Raw genomic sequence first — 22259 nt, forward strand, 5'->3', positions numbered from 1 at the left:
TGGAATCGTTATCAAGAGGGGCTTTCAGCAGTTTGTCAACGGTTTCTTCTGGAGCTTTTTGACGTGAAATGAGATCTTCATGCTCTTCGATGGTCAGAAGTACATATTTACCGTAGGACATGTTCAAGAATGGTGGAGGCAGCCGAAATCAGAATTGGCAAAAGAGCAATGACTGGGCTTCCACCAGTTTGTACCAAAAATTCACGAGTCTTGTCCAAATCACGAAGTTGTGCCAAACGTCGTAAATTTTCAGACTCTGGTCTCAATTTTCGGACATTTTCTTGGGATAGCGGTAGGTTGCCGTTCAGAGTATTGAAAATCAGGTCCACCAGACAAATGATTGAGTTTTCAGGCAATGCATCAATTAGGGCAAGACGGGTAGTTTGGTCTTTGGCTGAGGAAACAGCCAATATTTGGTTGAAAGTCTCCAAGTCCCATTCAGGTTTACGACTTTGGGATGAAGACATGGGTGATTTTGTTGGGTAGGAGGTTATCCCGGAAACGTAACTCTTCGGGACACGATTTGTGAAGGTCAATGAGTAGATATGTGTAGGGCTGACTCGTGGCGTCTTTATAAATAGCCAAAAATGTTTTGCATTCGCCTGGCATGAGCTGAGAGCCTAAACAGCTAACACTTGACTTGTCCGCGTTGTTTTTGAACAAAATTATGAAACTTGCTTGCAGACGAAGGTTTCGGATGACTTTTGAGTAGAAGATTGTGTGGAGCAGGAACATGATGGTCATGTCGTAGTGATGGGCCAAAACGGAGACTAATCGTTCCATTCCCGAATTTTGGTCAATTTTGGTCATCAGATCATCAATCACGATCATTGCTTGTTGGTCCTTGTACTTTTTCAGCTCTTCCAGGTTCGGAAGACCTTCACGAAGGAGAATGTCTGGTCTGTTTTTCAGTGAATTGGGTACGCTTTCAAAGGTGTCGTAGTACCAGAAGCATACACGACTGTTGACGTTGAAAATTTGATTCCGTTGATCCACGATTTGACGAGCGAGAGTGCTTTTCCCCTGGCCACTGGGTCCAACGATGAGGATTGTGCTTTGCCAAGCAAGACGTCGAACCATGTTGACGAAAAATTTCTGAAAATGATGTGTTCCCCTGTTGTCGAGGGTTTTCGTGTTCAAGTCTATCACAAATTTAGTCAAAATTTCCGAGTTTCTGTGTGAAATTGTGAATTTTCCAAAAATTTTCCGTTTTTCGCCAAAGTTCCGATTTCGCAATACTCTGGCTTGTCGAAAAATTGCGCATTGTCAATGTGTGCATACACCATACGCGCTTGCGCACTCGTCGTAAAGTTGTGGACATTGTCAGTGTGTGCATACACCATACGCGCTTGCGCACTCGTCGTAAAGTTGTGGACATTGTCAGTGTGTGCATACACCATACGCGCTTGCGCACTCGTCGTAAAGTTGTGGACATTGTCAGTGTGCATACACCATACGCGCATGTGCAGACTTTGAAGTTGTATGGAAAGCAAAATTTATTGTGAAATATCACAGAATTTAGTCACAATAACCAAGTGGCAGTGTCGAGCCGTCTTGGAGTACCCGGCGCTTGTTGAATGTGTAGCGCAGCATCTTCTGTTGACTTCCTGAGTAGATATTGTGGAGTCGATCCCTCTTCATCACTTGTTGTGGAACTCTGACGATGGTTCCTGGAGCCTGAGCGAGGACGTCCTCCACCATCTTCTTCATGATATCGAAAGTGACCCGTTTATCCGCCTCCGAAGTGAGGGTGAGGCCCTTTGCCTTGCGGACGACCTGGAATTATTGTAATTGATTTTCAGAATTTTCAGTGAAAAATTTACCTGTTCGGTCCCGTCTTCCAGCGTCTGCTTGTAGCAGTACGTCTTTGGTCCCAGACTAACAAACTCTGTCATCACTCCTTTGAGTTCATTCGTGAGCTGCCCCAAGAATGGTCCATATTCATCCTTGAGAGGGTCGACTGCATTGAGTGGTACTGTGTAGGCGATGGAGTCCGTGTCTGAAAATTTGATTTTTGTCGAGAATTTCAAGACTGTTTGATTACCTGTATATATCAGATTTTCGGCTCCTACTTTCTCCATCAGCTTGTAAAGCCTGAGTCTGGCATATGAGGTGACGTATGCCGCAATGTGGACGGCTCCTGTCTTCAGACTCTTCAATGTTTCAGCCTGCTTTGTTGTCCTCATCATCACAGTGTTGTTGACAGTCCAGAAATCTTCTATGACAATTGACGTGTCATAGTAAATTTTCCAGAACTTTGCTGGCGTGACTACGATTTCCGTGACTGCTCTATCCACACGCTGGGCCATTTTTCCCCACTGAAATTTACTCTCTACTTTAAGATTTCAAGTGAAAAAGCTTACCAGTGAGTTCACCAACAACTTCGTTGCGAGACGGCGTGGTGGGGACAGATTGAACTTGCTTTTGTCGCTGACGTCGATACCTTGGGCCATGTAAGAGGCAATGAAGGCGTCCTGCTCTTCGGGTGTCGTCACATCTTCTGGCCATCCTGATGCATACTGAAAAATGGGGGTGTGAAACGTATAGAAAAATTTCAGACTTACGATTTTTCCGGCCATCATCTCATTGATGTATGACGTGAAGAGACCTCCTGCACCATCTGCATCATTTGTGGCCCAGTTATCATACTTGATTGCCTGAAAACAGAAATTTATAGACAAATTTTTACATGGATCACCTACGTGATGGATTTCGATGATGACGTATCCCAATTCCAGAGCCTTTTTGAGTTCTGCTGTGGTGAAGACTCCGTTGAAGCTCCTCTCCTTATCGCTGTGTGTGCACCTGAGCTGATTGTTGGTCTTCACACATTCTGAAACTTGAAATTTCGAAATTTTTCGAAAAAATGATGACGTACCGAGGCAGAGTGCGAAGAACAGTTTTCCTCCTGTTTTGAGCCCCAGAAGTGGTACCTTGAGGTCCTTTGGCGCTCCAACTCGGCAGGCGATGAATCCTTTGAAGCGGATTTCGCTGGGGTCCGTGAGCGGTACGGTGTACTCCGATCGTCGAACATTTGTTGGGGCTCCGATCGGGAATTCTTCAAACTTCATCACTGTCGGGTAGAGACTGAAATAGTTTTAAGGTTTTGGGGGTTTCAGATTGGACGAGTTTACCTCACGACGTCCCCAAAGTGTTTTCTGACCCGCTTGTTTGTGACGGTGAGCTTGAACACCTCTGTTCGACCACCAGTGAGTGCTCTTTCGCAATCGAGCATGCCCTGAAAAATTTAAATTATATGTGGATAGACTTTCGGAAAACTTACGAGTGGTTCATAGTCATTGAAGAAATTTGCCATCTCGGCATTCATTCGGCGCTCTTTCTCCACCTCACATTCCCAAACGACTTTGACGTCGTGGCTTGCTTCCAACTCCTCGATTCGTTTGGCGTCCGAATTTCGGATGTCGATGGCCACTTTACTGCCAATCAACGATTGATCAGCATACTTGCACTTGTGTGCGTGGAAGTAGCAGCCGAAAAACTCGATGACGAGACCTCTTGGGAATTTGGCGCATGGACTCACGAAACCGTCGACTCGGTACTTTCCGACCTGAAAATTTTTGTAAATTTTTGTAAATTTCCTTTCAAAAATCACCTTCCGCTCGCCAAAAGTGGTGGACATCTCCACTTCGACGTCTTCTTCCTTCCCGAACCAGGCCAAGTATTTTTGAGAAATCACCGAACACTTGATTGACACGGATGGACGAGCGTCAAGGACGATTGGCTTCTCATGTGTCAGGTGCTTTCTTTGGAAGGTCTTCATTGCGGCAGAGGCGGCTGTGATTGATTCCTGGAAAATTTAAATTCGCACCTGGTTAAACTTGAGAATACTTACCTCAAAAAGACAGACGTTTGTGAGCTCCTCGAAGTCCTTTTCGAATGGTATCAATGCGCTCGCCAAGATGAAGACGTCTTCGAAGCAGTACTTCTTGATTTCGCTCTCGAAGTTGAATTGGTGGTGTTGAGCGCGCGCCTCATCAAGAAATTTGATGATCTTTTCTCGGGCAGCTGGCGTCTTGTTCTCGAGGTTGTAGAACTCGTTTCCTGGCATCACCCCATCATAGTCGAAATTCTCCGGCTTGATGAAGAGGAACGGGAACTCTCTGAAAAATTTTGGACGTCTTTTCAAAAATTTCTTGATCTACACTCACCCTTTCTGCACCGGAATATTGAACGCCTTCCCAATGGCTGCCAGGCTCATCGTCAAGTATTTGTATGAGTCCAGGAGTTTAACGTTTTTGTGCTGAATGAATATGATTTTCGTTCCAGCCGTCACCACTGTCGGAGTGGCTTTCGTTTTGGATATGAGGTAGTTGAGGATGAACTGCCAGTCATACCTATAAAATTCCTTCTCTCTCTATATATATATATATATTTATGGAATGCAAAAACTCACCCTGATCCATTGTGGGCTAGTCCAACGAATCCCTTGTTGTGCTGGGCGAAAATCCACTCCGCGGCTTCTTCTGCCACATTTACAAATCGATTGTCCACTGAAATGCAGTCAATAAGCTTGCAGCGGCCATCAGGGGAACATTTTGGGCAGAAAAGTCCTAACGCCTCTTCAACGGTTTTCGGCATGGTGGCTGAGCAATCTGGACAGTATCGGAGAGCCACGAAGAGGACTGGCTTGTGCTTCCTGGTGATGGGGTCGAACATGCACTGAAAATTGAGGAATTGGAAGAATTTGGTGGTTAAGTCATACCTCGAAATCACATGCAAACCTCAAATATGTGAGATTTGTTTTCTTCACCGAGATCGCCATGATGCACTTGTGTTCCGGGGTCATCTTCATGTTGCACCGTGTGCACCACTTTAAGCCGCAATCGTGTGGAGCAGTTATCTTGGTCTTGTTTGTATAGTAGACCTCTCCACACTTTTTGCAGAGTTTCGTGTGGTCACAGCGACTCTTTCCTCTCTTCGACCCTGAAAAATTATCGTTATATTGGTCATTAACCGAAATTCAAACCTTTTGCGAGGTGGTTGTCGAGGCATTTTTTCGATCTGAACAGCATCTCACACTTCACACAGCAGAATTCCATGTCGTTCGGTGTCGATGGACATTCCATCGATCCGCATGGGCGATGCCTTAATGGGCAATTGTAGTGTGTCGCGAAGCTTCCACACCTCACGAGACACTGATTGCAGAAGAATTTGGTCTTCAGGAGAGTTGGGAGGGCTCGCACACCAGAAAAGTGTCCAATTCCATCGATTTCTTCCAAGTAAATCGGGATCGTCTTGTTTTCCCCAACGTATGGTCCCGCGAAGAAGGGTTGGGGTTGGTCCTTGACGATTGCGATGATTTGGTGCGTCCCCGCAAACACCGTCTCTTGGAGCTGTTTGATGTCGTCGTGATCGAAGTTTTGCCTCTTCGTGATGCCAGAATTCTGAATTTTTTGATTTATAGAAATTTTCGGAATGTGATTGTGGTTACCCTTTTCATTTCCCTAACTTCGACATAGACCGTCAGGCATTGATTTGGGGTCGAATCTGACTTTTTCAACGATTGCCTGTACATCCGTGCGGCATGTTGTCTCTCATCATGTGTGACTCCATGTTTCTTCAGTAGGAACATCAATGACTGATAGACTGCATGGAACAAGCAGTCATAAATTACTGAAAAATTTCATGAAGGTGGTGGTTTTGAAAATTGAAAGTCTTACCCTCATTCTTCATGATGACCGACTTCTTGCCTCTTCTACTGACTACTGGACCATCATCATCATCATCATCGGCATCCATGTCGGGGGCTTCATCTTCGGAGTCGTCAACTTCTACGGCCTCGTCCATGATCAGATCGTCTTCTTCATCGTCATCCATCATTTCACCATCGCTGTTGACCCGTGTCCTTTTTCCAAACATGTCACTATCGAGTATATCTCGCATGGAAAATCCCGACTTTCGTTTCCCCGATCCTGATGGGGGTACGACATACTTCAGAATGATATCCAGCGTTGGGTTCTGGATTTCGAGTGGTGACTTGTTTGATTGGGTCATCAGCTCCAGATTATAGACCACTTTCTCCCCAGTGACCATCTTGAGAGGGGTCAATGAGAGGCCGACTGCTTCGGCTGCATCCAGCTCCAGCGACTTGAAGGTAATTCCGACCTTTGTCGTGTCGTTGACATGATCCGGTTGGAATTTCTTGACCAGCTCAACAATTGTCTCGCCAAATGTTTCGGGGCCGTGTGGGTCGACCGTTATGGCATCGGAGAGCTTTACGGTGAGCGTCACCGTCTTGAAGTACTTCTCGTAGTCGCCTTCATGCTTCTCGTGATGAACATTTATCACTTTCACCGCGGCACCTCCAACTTGTTCCTGAAATCATTGTGTTTGAAAATTTGGGCATAGGTTCCCCTATATTTTCCATTTTTCAAGTTTCCAAGTACAAAACCAAAATTTGGGCAGAGGTTCCCCTATATTTTTCAAGTTTCCAAGTACAAAATCAAAATTTGGGCAGAGGTTCCCCTATATTTTTCAAGTTTCCAAGTACAAAATCAAAATTTGGGCAGAGGTTCCCCTATATTTTTCAAGTTTCCAAGTACAAAATCAAAATTTGGGCAGAGGTTCCCCTCAATTTTCCATTTTTCTAGTTTTCAAATCGAAATTTGGGCATAGGTTCCCCTATATTTTCCATTTTTCAAAAGTTTTGCGGGCGGGGTTGTGGGACATGCACCCCTCTATGAGTCATGTTTTGAAAGTGAAAGCTTACCAACTCTTCATCGACCTCCTCCTCCTCCTCATTTCCAAGAATGTATTGTAGTCGGCGGGCGTGCTCCTCTCCATAGGGTAGACGTCTTTCATCAATTTCTTCTGGTCGGTCGAGCGCCGTGTTCTGAAAATTTTCATAAATCTTGATTTCGTTATATTTATGGAAATAACTTACCTCATCATCGGTTCCTATACGCCAGTCCTCATTCTCCACCACCTGTTGAATCAGATCTTCAATAATTTCAGTAAGATCAGCGTCCATTCTGGAAAAATCATGGTTATTCATCCGTCTACACCAAAGAAGATTATGAACGCGAATGGGTCTGACTACATCTATCCTACGGAAATTGTTGAACAGCCTGACACGGTAAATTTAGTGTCTTGGCAAAATCGAAAATTTGACTTCAGACTTCTCCATGTGGACTGGATCAGTACTTTTATACTCCTCAAGCCAGATTATGCCCCCGCCTATGCCTCAAACTGCTCCTCAATCTACCCCAAAAGCTGAGAAGAAGCCTGATACGTTCATTTTCAACTTTGCCAAGGGGTCGACACCAACTATCCAAATATTGCAAAAATGAAACTGTGATGCTCTGTCATCTATTGTTCTCGCTCCTTGCCCCAGTTTACACCGTGTTCCCATTCGTTTCCCCCCTTTTCTCGAAATTGTGTGTTTCTTGGGGGAACCATCCACTTTAGTGATGACTCATAGGGTGGCGTCCCCCCACTATATAATGAAGTTTCAGCCCTGGTTGTTCATTTTCACTTTTGGCTACCTGTTGACTGTCTTCACAATTTTAGCCTAGTGTTTCCAGAAAAATGTCCGTATCTCACTCTGATTCATCCTCCATGTTCAAGTCTGACAAGACCAAGACCTGGGGAGTTCGTGATTCTTCGAAGAGACAATTTATGGACGAAGTGGATGAAAAGACTAACCATGGAACTCCGAGGAAGTTGATGAAGAAAAAGGATGCGTCGTCTCTCCAATCGGTAGTGGATTCATCTTCGGCCAAACGTGTAAGTTGAAGTTTAGAGCTCTGAAAAATGATGAATAAGTTTGAATTTCAGGTGTGGCTCCATGAAAAAGCTGCCGAGTCAATCATCCCCACTGAGGAAAATGCCAAAATCATTCCTGAACGTCTCTACAAAGGTTTGGACCCCCTCATTGTCCACATGTGTGTCCCATGCAAAAAATTCAACTCGACACGCGAAACAACTGAAATTGCTGAAGGAATGGTCCAAATTCGTGAGTTTACATGGCGAAAAATTGCAAACTTCTAAATTTCAAATTTCAGCTCTCGCTCTCTGCACCGTATGCCGTTCCCATCTCATTGCCCAGAAGAACATGAAATTCTTCCAGCATGACTGCCCAGCGCTCAAAAAGATGCTTGGACTTTAATTTTCTGAATTTCTATGTCTGTGGTTCTGTTGATTGTCTATCCCACAATAAACCTGATAGATGCACTTGTGTACACATTCCTATCTTCTTTCCAAAATTGGGCATTGTTTGGGGACTGATGACTAGATTCGTGGTAGTCGTCATCACTTGGCCGGGTGCCAGAGACGGGTTGTGACACCCTTTACCGGAATGTTTGCTTGTTCTTCTTTTTCTCGGGTTAGGGGTCGAAATTTTCTCGAACTATCGGAATCGATATCATGGCTAATGAAGACGATATCCCTGATGGGCAAGACTTACTTTTGGATGATGATGAGATTGAGCCGGTGATGATGATGGATCCTCATGCTGCTCCAATCGGGGGTATTTTTCCAGTGCTTTTCGTCATCAATTTTGTTGAATTTCCAGAGCCTGACGTTGATGTTGGTCCCGATTTGTTTGCTAATCTCCCATGGTGGGTCGGCTTCGTAGTGGGTAACGGTGGGGATGCTGAAAATGATGTTGTTGATCTTGGTAGGTTTCTAGAGTGTTGTGAAATTTTTTGATTTTCTCAAATTTAGACGAGATTGAACCACCATCACCCCCACGCCCGGTCTATGAGCTTCCGAATGCGGACACGGACACCGAGAGTGAAGCCGAGTACCCGGAAGAAGAAATGGATCAAGTAGATGACGCTCAATTTCCCCGCGAAGGCGATGAAAGTGATGATGATGTGGTTCAAATTTGACCACTATGTCACTCTGTTGTTGTTATTGTTGTTGCTGTTAAATTTTCAGTTGGATAAATTTTCAGTCGAAGTGTTGGTGTGTATGGGGGATTGTCAAGTTTCAGGTTATTCAGTTGTATACATTTCTCGGACTAGTCATATTCTGGTTCCCATCTCTGAATGTTTGCCCAAGTAGGGGGAAGGGGGTCGACTGATTTGGAGTTTAGTCATCACCAAAAATGGAAGCACTGAGTCCCGCCCCTTTTTTGGCATGGTCAAGCTCTGATTATTTTTCATTCATTCATTCATCTGAGAATTGAAAATGTCTTCACTTACAATTGTGAAGGCTACATCGCGCTACCACCCGTATTTTGGGTTGCAATACCGCTCCACGTTCACGGAGAACGTGTATTCGCGGTCAGTATTGGCCCGCCCCGCTTGTGCCCCCCTACTGTATTCCACACGTCGTGCCGCTCAACAAAAGTCTGAATGGGATTTCGGTGGTGTTCAGCTCAACCAAGGGCAGGAGGAGGCCTACCAAATGCTTGTCAAGAAGACGTCGTCGGTTAGTTAGGGGGTCGATGTAACCTATTTTGCATGAGGTTAGAGTAATTTTGGTTAACGTATCGGTTTGATGTGGCCTTATTTTCCCTAAAGTCTGAGCTTGAGGTTAGAGTAATTTTGCCTAAGGTCTGGGGTTGGAGTCGTCTAATTTTGCCTAAGGTCTGGGTTTGATGTAGCCTTGGGTTGAGGGTTAGAGAAATTTTGGTTAAGCTATCGGTTTGACGTAGCCTATTTTACCTAAAGTCTGGGTTGGAGTCGTCTAATTTTGCTTAAGGTTTGGGTGTATATGGAAATGAGAGTCTAACCATGTTTGAGTCTAAGGGTTAGGTTTGAAAATTGAAATTGTGTCTTTCAATCATCGTGACCCTGGGTGGTGGGTAATTTCTGACTGTAGGTTCGGGGTGGATTCATTTTTTGTTTAACGTTTGGGCTGGGAGTGAAAATTTAGCCTAGGTCCAGTAGTGGAATTCTGTGCCTAATTTTTACGACGATGAACCTGATTATTTTTTCTGTGGGTGTCTATGGATTGAAATTTTGGGTTATTTTTTGAGAAAATCGAGAAACAACTCACTGTTTTCAGGGGAGACAGTTCTTCGTGAAGGTTGGGGGACCTGCTGGGACTGGAAAGTCGGTGGTGTTGAAGAAATTTGCGGACTTCGTGCGCCGCTTCTACATGCGTGGAGAAGCATGCGTTATCGCTGCACCGATCGCATGTGCAGCCCTCCTCGTGGGCGGCGTGACGCTTCATTCACTGCTGAAGTTGATGGTAGGGAATTTTGACCCGTAGTGTGACTCTGTAAATTTTTAATTAATTTTAAGCCAGACAAAAAGCCGTTCACACGTATGACGGCCGTCCAGATTGCGGTCATGAAGAAGGCTCTTCAACATTTGAAGGTCTTGATCATAGACGAGATCAGCCTCGCCACCGCAACGCTGATTGCTCAGCTAGATCAGCGTCTGCAGGAGGCTTTTGAGACGGATGAGGTGTTTGGCGGTGTCTCCATCGTTGTGTTTGGAGACCTTTTACAACTTCCACCCGTGCCCACCATCAAAGGCGGAAAGGAATACACATTCAGAGGTAATTTTTAGGCTCGGGGTTGGTGAAGTTTTATAAGTATTCGTTTAGGTATTCCACAGGAGTATGCGGTGATTCGCCGAGTTGTGACGCCAAAGTCACCCTTCTCGCTCTGGGGTTTGTTTGAGCTCACTGAGCTCACAGAAAACGTCAGAGCTAAGTCCTCTGACGATGCCTGTGTTCTTGCGGCAATCCGTCAGGGTGAGAGGACAGTGAAATTGGTGGATTACTTGGTCAGCCGATGCTCTATGGAGGGTGATCGACCAGCGGATATTTTCCGGGAGTTGCGCCGACTGCGGCACGAAAATCCGGCTGGGGATTTCATCGTGTTGGCGCCCAACACAGAACAAGTGCAGGAGTTCAATACCTGGGTATGTGAACCAAAAATGAAATACTTACTTTTCTTACACGGTCAATTTTTCAGATTGTGGAGCACTCCAAGGACGTCATAACTGTTGAGCCGCTGAGTACACGTCCACCATCTTGCCCGATTACAGCGTACGCCCGGATCCGATCGGAACGAGAGTCGTTGCGTTTGGCAGTCGGAAAACGGATCATGATTACGGATAATATTCTCGATCGAACCGATAAGTCCTTGGTGAATGGTTTGATGGGCACCTTGATCAAGGTCACCGCTGATCATGTCGAGATGAAGAGGTAACAATATTTACTCAGTGGTTCTGAAATTTTTAATAACTTGAATTTCAGGCTTGACAATGGTAAGCTGGCGATGATCAAACACTTACCGTTCAAACGTCGTGATGGAGCTGGAGGTGTTTGGTTCCAGTTCCCTGTAGCGATGGCCGAAGCGATCACCGTCAACAAGAGCCAGGGGATGACCTTTGATGGTGTTGTGTTGATGTCCGAGAACATGGAGAGGGATGGCAATTTCTACACAGCTATCAGTCGGGCTCGATCGTTGAAGAATGTTCGGATAACCAATGTCGGAGCCGTGGAGTACCGCGCGTGTTCAGCAGCCAAACAGGAGTTGGAAGTCATGAGAAGGCGGACAGCAAGATTAGCAAGCCTAAATGTTGTATAATTATGATTATGATTATCAATAAATACGGGTACTTGAAGGTTATAAAATTCAGTGACTTGTCTCAATAAAAACGGGGTCTTGTGTTTGGGTGGAAATCGATAATGTGGTGTGCATAATGAAGGGGACTTGGTGGGTAGTGAGGGGGATTAGCCATCGAGGGAGAGAGAGAGGGGGAGAGCTTGGGGTGGGGTCAATTGGAGAGATCGTGGTCATTGAAGAGAGGGGTGAGAAAGGGGTGGTGTGTGTGTGCCGCTTGTCGTCTTCCTCCTCCTAACACCCTTCGTCGAGATGTATGTCAAACACCTGCTGGTTGTCTTCATAGTGTACACACTTGGCGGTGTGGTTGTGTGTCCATTCATGATGCTGGAAACTCTGAGTTCGACTCCTGTTGAAAATTTCTAGACTTTGACTGTTTCCAAAATTTTTTCCAAACTTTCAGAAGTTCGTGGGTGGCTGAAATTTGGTTCAAAGTGCTGGTGGCCGAACATTTGCATAATGGCCGAGTTTTCACATTGTGGTCTGAGTACTGTATTCATGTCTGACATTCTGAAAATCTGAAATTCTGTCATGAACTCGGGGATTTTCGAAATTTTTCGAAATTGGTGAAGTGCATGATGAGTCATACCGATGACGTCATAGGGATGAGCGAGTGCAGGTTAGAGAGTGTGTGAGAGAGTGGAGAGCGCAGACGGTTAGAGAGTTTAAAGGCGCATGCTCCATTTCACAAAAATGTCCTAACAAGCTCCCATACTTCTCTATTTATAAAAAGTCCATTTTGGAAGAGATTAAAAACTATAAATGATAATATTATTTATTTTTCTTCTCGTTGACTCCGCCCCCCTCCATTACATCTCGTCGTGCATGTCCTCTGCTTGTTTGCTGAAAGTACCGTTTCGACTTTTCTTTACTTTTTTTACATTAAAAAATACCGTAGTGGCCTAGAAACCCAATTTTTAGAAAGATCGGACTTTGAACTTACATCTTTTCTTTTTCATTTTCTGAGGGTGTCAAAAGATTATGGTAGAGGGAAGTGGGTCAGGTTTTGGGTGGAGTTGAAGTGAATTCTGCAAGAATGTTATATCTATCAAAAACATCAACAAAAAAAATCAAAATCATTTAACTGATATCGATATACGGGCTTTCTAATGGTATTAAAATCTTGCAGATGCAAGCAAAACTGACTGATTTATGTACATACCTCACGAGATGGACTAGTAAAACAAGAAAACTTGACGAAGGCAGCTGTCATACGGCGTTTTTGGTTCTTCTGTAAAAACGCAAAGTCAAAGAATAAATAAAATTTAAAACAACGTACTTTTATCCTTCATCCTGTCCTTGTTTGTTCGATGCACCATGAAAGAGCTCCTCCATTTTTTTTCTGAAAGTAAAACCTTCTTTATGTTTTTACCCATTTGATACTCACCTACAACCAAAATCCAATAAACAAACAAATTATAATTCCAAAAAAATCAGTATATTGTTGGTCGACCATCCATTCCGATAGGAAGTCTGAAATAGTAAAACAATCTAAAAATCTGGTCATAGGTACTTTGGACTACGAAGAATCCATTTTTGCAGTCAAAATTTGCTAAATGTCTCTGCGGCCCGAGTTATGAGCTCTCAAACTTTAGGTTTTACGAAATTTCAAATCGGAAAATAGTATACACAAAGACGTCTTATTTTTGCAATGTAGGAACACAAATGGAACCGTGCGGTGGCCTATATGCACCCCATTTGAGAATTCCATGTGAAAAAGCTTGAGCGCTCATAACTCGGCTCGCAGAGCCATTTAGCAGGTTTTGATAGCAAAAATGGATTCCCCGTAGTCGAAAGTGCCTATGACCAATTTTATACAACATTTTGCTGAAGATTTTCGGCGCAGCAGTGAAATCTTTAAAGCTATGATAAAATAAAACCAAAGTTTTTTGGATCCCCATTTATAAACCAAAATAACTCACCTTAATTAAAAATCCAATTAAAAAGATGATGCATTCATCATTCCAAAAAAATCATTGTTTCTTTTCGACCATCCATTCAGTAGGAAGCCTGAAAATGGAACTTTATTCTGAACGGGGGGGGGGGGGGGGGGAAATGACAGGACGTTTTGAAACCAGCCATTTTGAAACTATGAAAAATTAAGCTGTGGATTTCGAAAAATATCTCTTCTCTTAGGCAGAAATGTCTGGTTTCAAAGCGTCCTAGTTTTAATTTGAAACCAGATGGATCTATCTTGGTTCTGAAAAAGAGACATCTGGACGATTTGAAACTGTTATAGGACAGATATTTTGAATCGATCCATTTTATTGAGTAAGCAGAGAGAGGTGCAGATGGACCGACCTCTCTCCGTCCAGATGTTAAGTCTTGTGGCTCCGCGTGCATTTTCCTCCCTCGTCCCTCTCACTCATGTGACCACCCGCAAGACGGACGAGCCACAAGAGTGACGGAGACTCGGGCGATAGAATAAGAAAGGGACCAACGACCAGAAGAGGTCGAATGGCCTTTCACAAAAACCAAAGTTTTTGGATTTATCATTTATAAACCAAAATAACTCACCTCAATTAAATATCCAATTAAAAAGAGCATTCATCATTCCATTCCGATAGGAAGTCTGAAATAGTAAGACAATCTATAAATCTGGTCATTGGTACTTTGGACTACGAAGAATCCATTTTTGCAGTCAAAACCGGCTGAATGTCTCTGCGAGTCGAGTTATGAGCTCTCAAACTTGGACAAGTAGTATACACAAAGACGTCTTATTTTTTACGTTTTAAACCAGACATTTTGAAACAATACATAAAAAATTAGTCAATTCTATTTAATTAGTGTGGATTTAAAGTAATATCTCTAGTAGGTAGGAATGTCCCGGTTCTAAAACGTCCTGTGTCTATTTCGATACTCAAATCGTTTTGAAACCAGATTTTGACAGCTAGACGCGTTGAAACCGGAAAAGTTAATCTGGTTTCAAAACGTCCTAAAAAAAGAAACCAACCTCAAAATATAAAAAATAATCAATACATATAGCTCGTCGTTCGTTGTGTGTTTGAGAATAAGTGTACACACATAGAGAGTTTCTCTCAGACTCCTTCTCACTAGGGACCACTCACAAAATATCTTCTTTTTTGCAATGTTACACTCTCAAGACGAGCGTCAGCCGCTATCTTCTGCTCCCATCTTTTTCAAAATATTAGGTTGATGCATAAGTTTCTTTCTTTTTTGAAGGTGTGACTTTGGTCCCCGGTCTCTAAGCGATGAGGTTGTTTTTCAACCCAAACATTTTTGCATTTTTATGACCTCTTTAGTGGCTAACATATAATGTTTCAAGTTGGTGCCTAGACACTCCGCTCGTGAAAACGATGGCTTTTTTGATCGCCAACCAAATGCCTATTTTGGAAGGTTTTTTGATTTTTGTCGCATTGGTATCAAAATAATAAGATCTTTATAAGAAATTAATTGCAATTTATAAAACAAGACTTGATCTTGTTATCTCATTTTAATTTTCAGTCGGAATGTTGAAAACAAAAAAGTTAAGATCAGACTATTGAGAGCAACGAGAAATCATTGTTCAGCTGGGTTCAAACAGATTACAGAAATATTTGAGAGAACATTTGTACCAAACTATTTGTAAAAGTTTGAGGGGAAAATGAGTAAGTTATGCCATAAAAAAGTTTATGACACAGCTATCAAATCAAGTGATAAAACTTGGCTGATAAATTTCTTATGATTTTTGCTCTTTCGAGAAATTTTGTGTACTAGACCTGAGTGGAGTCTAGGTCTCTTCTCAACGCTCACAAATAAGTCTGAATTATTTTGTTGTAAGTAGTCAATAGTACATACATTGATCTGAAAATGTGCAAAATATTTAGTGGATTGCTTTAGAGATTGGAGCAGTAGGCCTCATCAAACTCAAAAATCACGTGATTTTGATGATGTTGACTTGGGGCTTCCTCCGAAAAAGGACAATTGATGTGAATATCGGAAACAAAGTAAGTTTAGAAACATCAATGTCTACTTTACTTAATAATAAACATTTCCACCGATTTCCCTATCTACAGTTAAAGAAATATCAAAAATACTCGCACACTCCTAAATTTCTGATCCTAACCTTTCGTCCGGGACCCGCACTGAACTATCGTTGCTTAGTTGGAATGCGTTTATTTGTTTTTTATAAATGACTTTTCTTGCTTGTTTTAATTCTGAATAGCTCACCCATTCTTGTCAACATTTTCTAGGAAAAAAATGGAGACGAAAAGTGGTAGCAAAAAAGGGTTACTCAAGTGTTTTGACGTGCCTCCTGCTGAGATTAAACGGATGGTGGACGTCAAGTCACAGGTATAATAACAATGAGTTATAGGTACTAACCAACAATGTTTCTTATTATGTGAACTATTAGTCTTCTAGAAATTTCATACCAAAAATTACCCAAAAAAAGAAAGAAACTTATGCATCAACCTAATAGTTTCCTTAGACTTAGCTTGTCAGGGCAGTTTGATTGATTGTAAATGTGGCTTAACTTTCTGGGGTTTCTAGACCATAGACTTCAAATTTTCGCGGCGAGACACAAAAACCCAGACTTGTCAAAAATCGATTGAATCAGTGGTGAATTGGAGCAGCGATGACCTTGACTGCGTTTCTCTCAGACGAGCAATTTCAGCCTTTCTGTTCTTTCTGGTTCCACTTGAAAAGGAAGTAGATTCCATCGTAGCTAGCAAGTGCGGCACTACATGTGTTACTAACATAGTTTCTTCTATTCTTTCTTTATTATTTCTATTCTCTAGATTTCTGTCTTAATTCCTTAGATTTCTCAATTCCCCTCGGGCGGTACAACAAACAGCAGATGTTTCCATACAACAGGTCAACGAACTCACACATTGTCATCATCCATCTGATTTCCCAGCAAGATAAGTGACAGGTGTGAGTGTTTGTGACAAAGTAACACAGGTCTTCATATACATTATTTGAATTCTCCTGGGACGAATTTTATTGATCCCGATCTAGAAGAGATGTCATGTAGACAGGGTGTGAACAAGGAAGTCAATCATGTGAAGAAATCTGCCTGTGTTCTTTTTTCTTTTTCTTTTTCTCGGCCGCAAATACTCACACCTGTCACTTATCAGCCTGGGAAATCGGATAGATGAGACCAACTAAGCCACGCCCCCCTTCCCCCAACCCAGAAGAGGTCAGCCAGGTGGAATATAGTCAGTTGTCCATTTCACTTTCATACCGAGCAGTCCTCTCTTTTTGGGCTTTTTATTTTTTATTGCTTTTTACCCGTTTATAACTCTCTAGATATCTTTCTGGCTTTATTAGATTTCTCATTGATTAATTTTTAGCCACCACTACAACCACTACAACGATCGACTGCCGCAACACACCAATGGACCAACGAAAAGGATGGAGACAAAAATAAGGTGAGTAACAGGCACTTCACTCTGACTTCCGCGCGGATGTAAAACATAAAACTGAATTCTTAAATTTCTTAAAATTCTTAATAACTTTATTAGGTAGAGTAATTGGAGTCCCATGAGAGAGGACTGCTCTGGCGGTCCTCTCTCCTTTTCAGGCAATATTTGACTCCGCCCACCCTTCCTTTGCGTCCCCATCTCATTTAGTTTGGTCAGCGGTCCCTTACCTCTCCGTTCATGATAATGAGTATTGTCTTTATCCTCATTTCACTTTCATGTGCATTGACAACATAACCGTCGTCATTCTCGTACTTTTATATATGAATTTTCATAGAATTGTTTTTTTGAAATTAAAAAAAAAATATTTATTCCAGCCGAAAATCACCACGTCAATCAACCACATTGCTACGTTGTAACATATCAAACGACGACTAGGAGATAACGAGCAGGAACTGCAATCACAATCAAACAAATGGAATCAATTCGTCGAGCACATTCTACACACAGAAGTGAGTTTCTCCTCTATAGATATCATAAAAATTTTCATTAAAAGATAGGAAATAAACAAATAGGCCATCTGACACGTCTGTCGTGGAGAATTTAGTCTTCTCCCCTGCAGATATCTTTAGATTTCTTATCAAAACGATAAGAAATAAATATATAGGCCAACTGACACGTCTGTCGTGGAGAATTTAGTCTTCTCCCCTGCAGATATCTTTAGATTTCTTATCAAAACGATAAGAAATAAATATATAGGCCAACTGACACGTCTGTCGTGGAGAATTTAGTCTTCTCCCCTGCAGATATCTTTAGATTTCTTATCAAAACGATAAGAAATAAATATATAGGCCAACTGACACGTCTGTCGTGGAGAATTTAGTCTTCTCCCCTGCAGATATCTTTAGATTTCTTATCAAAAGGATAAGAAATAAATATATAGGCCAACTGACACGTCTGTCGTGGAGAATTTAGTCTTCTCCCCTGCAGATATCTTTAGATTTCTTATCAAAACGATAAGAAATAAATATATAGGCCATCTGACACGTCTGTCGTGGAGAATTTAGTCTTCTCCCCTGCAGATATCTTTAGATTTCTTATCAAAACGATAAGAAATAAATATATAGGCCATCTGACACGTCTGTCGTGGAGAATTTAGTCTTCTCCCCTGCAGATATCTTTAGATTTCTTATCAAAACGATAAGAAATAAATATATAGGCCAACTGACACGTCTGTCGTGGAGAATTTAGTCTTCTCCCCTGCAGATATCTTTAGATTTCTTATCAAAACGATAAGAAATAAATATATAGGCCATCTGACACGTCTGTCGTGGAGAATTTAGTCTTCTCCCCTGCAGATATCTTTAGATTTCTTATCAAAAGGATAAGAAATAAATATATAGGCCATCTGACACGTCTGTCGTGGAGAATTTAGTCTTCTCCCCTGCAGATATCTTTAGATTCTTATCAAAACGATAAGAAATAAATATATAGGCCAACTGACACGTCTGTCGTGGAGAATTTAGTCTTCTCCCCTGCAGATATCTTTAGATTTCTTATCAAAACGATAAGAAATAAATATATAGGCCAACTGACACGTCTGTCGTGGAGAATTTAGTCTTCTCCCCTGCAGATATCTTTAGATTTCTTATCAAAACGATAAGAAATAAATATATAGGCCAACTGACACGTCTGTCGTGGAGAATTTAGTCTTCTCCCCTGCAGATATCTTTAGATTTCTTATCAAAACGATAAGAAATAAATATATAGGCCATCTGACACGTCTGTCGTGGAGAATTTAGTCTTCTCCCCTGCAGATATCTTTAGATTCTTATCAAAACGATAAGAAATAAATATATAGGCCATCTGACACGTCTGTCGTGGAGAATTTAGTCTTCTCCCCTGCAGATATCTTTAGATTTCTTATCAAAACGATAAGAAATAAATATATAGGCCATCTGACACGTCTGTCGTGGAGAATTTAGTCTTCTCCCCTGCAGATATCTTTAGATTTCTTATCAAAAGGATAAGAAATAAACAAATAGGCCAACTGACACGTCTGTCGTGGAGAATTTAGTCTTCTCCCCTGCAGATATCTTTAGATTCTTATCAAAACGATAAGAAATAAATATATAGGCCAACTGACACGTCTGTCGTGGAGAATTTAGTCTTCTCCCCTGCAGATATCTTTAGATTCTTATCAAAACGATAAGAAATAAATATATAGGCCATCTGACACGTCTGTCGTGGAGAATTTAGTCTTCTCCCCTGCAGATATCTTTAGATTTCTTATCAAAACGATAAGAAATAAATATATAGGCCATCTGACACGTCTGTCGTGGAGAATTTAGTCTTCTCCCCTGCAGATATCTTTAGATTTCTTATCAAAAGGATAAGAAATAAATATATAGGCCAACTGACACGTCTGTCGTGGAGAATTTAGTCTTCTCCCCTGCAGATATCTTTAGATTCTTATCAAAACGATAAGAAATAAATATATAGGCCAACTGACACGTCTGTCGTGGAGAATTTAGTCTTCTCCCCTGCAGATATCTTTAGATTCTTATCAAAACGATAAGAAATAAATATATAGGCCAACTGACACGTCTGTCGTGGAGAATTTAGTCTTCTCCCCTGCAGATATCTTTAGATTCTTATCAAAACGATAAGAAATAAATATATAGGCCATCTGACACGTCTGTCGTGGAGAATTTAGTCTTCTCCCCTGCAGATATCTTTAGATTTCTTATCAAAAGGATAAGAAATAAACAAATAGGCCAACTGACACGTCTGTCGTGGAGAATTTAGTCTTCTCCCCTGCAGATATCTTTAGATTCTTATCAAAACGATAAGAAATAAATATATAGGCCAACTGACACGTCTGTCGTGGAGAATTTAGTCTTCTCCCCTGCAGATATCTTTAGATTCTTATCAAAACGATAAGAAATAAATATATAGGCCATCTGACACGTCTGTCGTGGAGAATTTAGTCTTCTCCCCTGCAGATATCTTTAGATTTCTTATCAAAACGATAAGAAATAAATATATAGGCCAACTGACACGTCTGTCGTGGAGAATTTAGTCTTCTCCCCTGCAGATATCTTTAGATTTCTTATCAAAACGATAAGAAATAAATATATAGGCCATCTGACACGTCTGTCGTGGAGAATTTAGTCTTCTCCCCTGCAGATATCTTTAGATTTCTTATCAAAAGGATAAGAAATAAATATATAGGCCAACTGACACGTCTGTCGTGGAGAATTTAGTCTTCTCCCCTGCAGATATCTTTAGATTCTTATCAAAACGATAAGAAATAAATATATAGGCCAACTGACACGTCTGTCGTGGAGAATTTAGTCTTCTCCCCTGCAGATATCTTTAGATTCTTATCAAAACGATAAGAAATAAATATATAGGCCAACTGACACGTCTGTCGTGGAGAATTTAGTCTTCTCCCCTGCAGATATCTTTAGATTCTTATCAAAACGATAAGAAATAAATATATAGGCCATCTGACACGTCTGTCGTGGAGAATTTAGTCTTCTCCCCTGCAGATATCTTTAGATTTCTTATCAAAAGGATAAGAAATAAACAAATAGGCCAACTGACACGTCTGTCGTGGAGAATTTAGTCTTCTCCCCTGCAGATATCTTTAGATTTCTTATCAAAAGGATAAGAAATAAACAAATAGGCCAACTGACACGTCTGTCGTGGAGAATTTAGTCTTCTCCCCTGCAGATATCTTTAGATTTCTTATCAAAACGATAAGAAATAAATATATAGGCCATCTGACACGTCTGTCGTGGAGAATTTAGTCTTCTCCCCTGCAGATATCTTTAGATTTCTTATCAAAAGGATAAGAAATAAATATATAGGCCAACTGACACGTCTGTCGTGGAGAATTTAGTCTTCTCCCCTGCAGATATCTTTAGATTTCTTATCAAAACGATAAGAAATAAATATATAGGCCAACTGACACGTCTGTCGTGGAGAATTTAGTCTTCTCCCCTGCAGATATCTTTAGATTTCTTATCAAAACGATAAGAAATAAATATATAGGCCATCTGACACGTCTGTCGTGGAGAATTTAGTCTTCTCCCCTGCAGATATCTTTAGATTTCTTATCAAAAGGATAAGAAATAAATATATAGGCCAACTGACACGTCTGTCGTGGAGAATTTAGTCTTCTCCCCTGCAGATATCTTTAGATTTCTTATCAAAAGGATAAGAAATAAATATATAGGCCAACTGACACGTCTGTCGTGGAGAATTTAGTCTTCTCCCCTGCAGATATCTTTAGATTTCTTATCAAAACGATAAGAAATAAATATATAGGCCAACTGACACGTCTGTCGTGGAGAATTTAGTCTTCTCCCCTGCAGATATCTTTAGATTTCTTATCAAAACGATAAGAAATAAATATATAGGCCATCTGACACGTCTGTCGTGGAGAATTTAGTCTTCTCCCCTGCAGATATCTTTAGATTTCTTATCAAAAGGATAAGAAATAAATATATAGGCCAACTGACACGTCTGTCGTGGAGAATTTAGTCTTCTCCCCTGCAGATATCTTTAGATTTCTTATCAAAACGATAAGAAATAAATATATAGGCCAACTGACACGTCTGTCGTGGAGAATTTAGTCTTCTCCCCTGCAGATATCTTTAGATTTCTTATCAAAACGATAAGAAATAAATATATAGGCCATCTGACACGTCTGTCGTGGAGAATTTAGTCTTCTCCCCTGCAGATATCTTTAGATTTCTTATCAAAAGGATAAGAAATAAATATATAGGCCAACTGACACGTCTGTCGTGGAGAATTTAGTCTTCTCCCCTGCAGATATCTTTAGATTCTTATCAAAACGATAAGAAATAAATATATAGGCCAACTGACACGTCTGTCGTGGAGAATTTAGTCTTCTCCCCTGCAGATATCTTTAGATTCTTATCAAAACGATAAGAAATAAATATATAGGCCAACTGACACGTCTGTCGTGGAGAATTTAGTCTTCTCCCCTGCAGATATCTTTAGATTCTTATCAAAACGATAAGAAATAAATATATAGGCCATCTGACACGTCTGTCGTGGAGAATTTAGTCTTCTCCCCTGCAGATATCTTTAGATTTCTTATCAAAAGGATAAGAAATAAATATATAGGCCAACTGACACGTCTGTCGTGGAGAATTTAGTCTTCTCCCCTGCAGATATCTTTAGATTTCTTATCAAAAGGATAAGAAATAAATATATAGGCCAACTGACACGTCTGTCGTGGAGAATTTAGTCTTCTCCCCTGCAGATATCTTTAGATTCTTATCAAAACGATAAGAAATAAATATATAGGCCAA

General features: G+C 41.3%; 2 protein-coding genes across 2 annotated transcripts; one reads left to right on the plus strand and one right to left on the minus strand.

Annotated features, from left to right (window-relative positions):
• Positions 1-1518: 1518 nt before the first annotated feature.
• On the minus strand, positions 1519-6991 carry GCK72_016120 (uncharacterized protein; the record flags this gene model as incomplete). Its single annotated transcript, XM_053731335.1, has 19 exons — positions 1519-1776; positions 1824-1999; positions 2045-2318; positions 2364-2519; positions 2565-2657; positions 2703-2833; positions 2879-3087; positions 3135-3238; positions 3284-3568; positions 3614-3808; positions 3854-4121; positions 4170-4355; positions 4415-4680; positions 4724-4944; positions 4988-5405; positions 5453-5634; positions 5682-6336; positions 6731-6853; positions 6905-6991. The coding sequence occupies 19 exons, from the start codon at positions 6989-6991 to the stop codon at positions 1519-1521; spliced, it is 4287 nt and encodes a 1428-aa protein (XP_053586107.1).
• A 557-nt stretch (positions 6992-7548) lies between these two features.
• Positions 7549-8128, plus strand: GCK72_016121 (uncharacterized protein; the record flags this gene model as incomplete). The annotated part of the gene is made up of 3 exons (XM_053731336.1): positions 7549-7746; positions 7798-7975; positions 8025-8128. The coding sequence occupies 3 exons, from the start codon at positions 7549-7551 to the stop codon at positions 8126-8128; spliced, it is 480 nt and encodes a 159-aa protein (XP_053586108.1).
• Positions 8129-22259: the final 14131 nt, after the last annotated feature.

The sequence above is a fragment of the Caenorhabditis remanei genome, chromosome IV, assembly GCF_010183535.1.
Source record: "Caenorhabditis remanei strain PX506 chromosome IV, whole genome shotgun sequence".
Taxonomy (NCBI): Eukaryota; Metazoa; Nematoda; class Chromadorea; order Rhabditida; family Rhabditidae; genus Caenorhabditis; species Caenorhabditis remanei.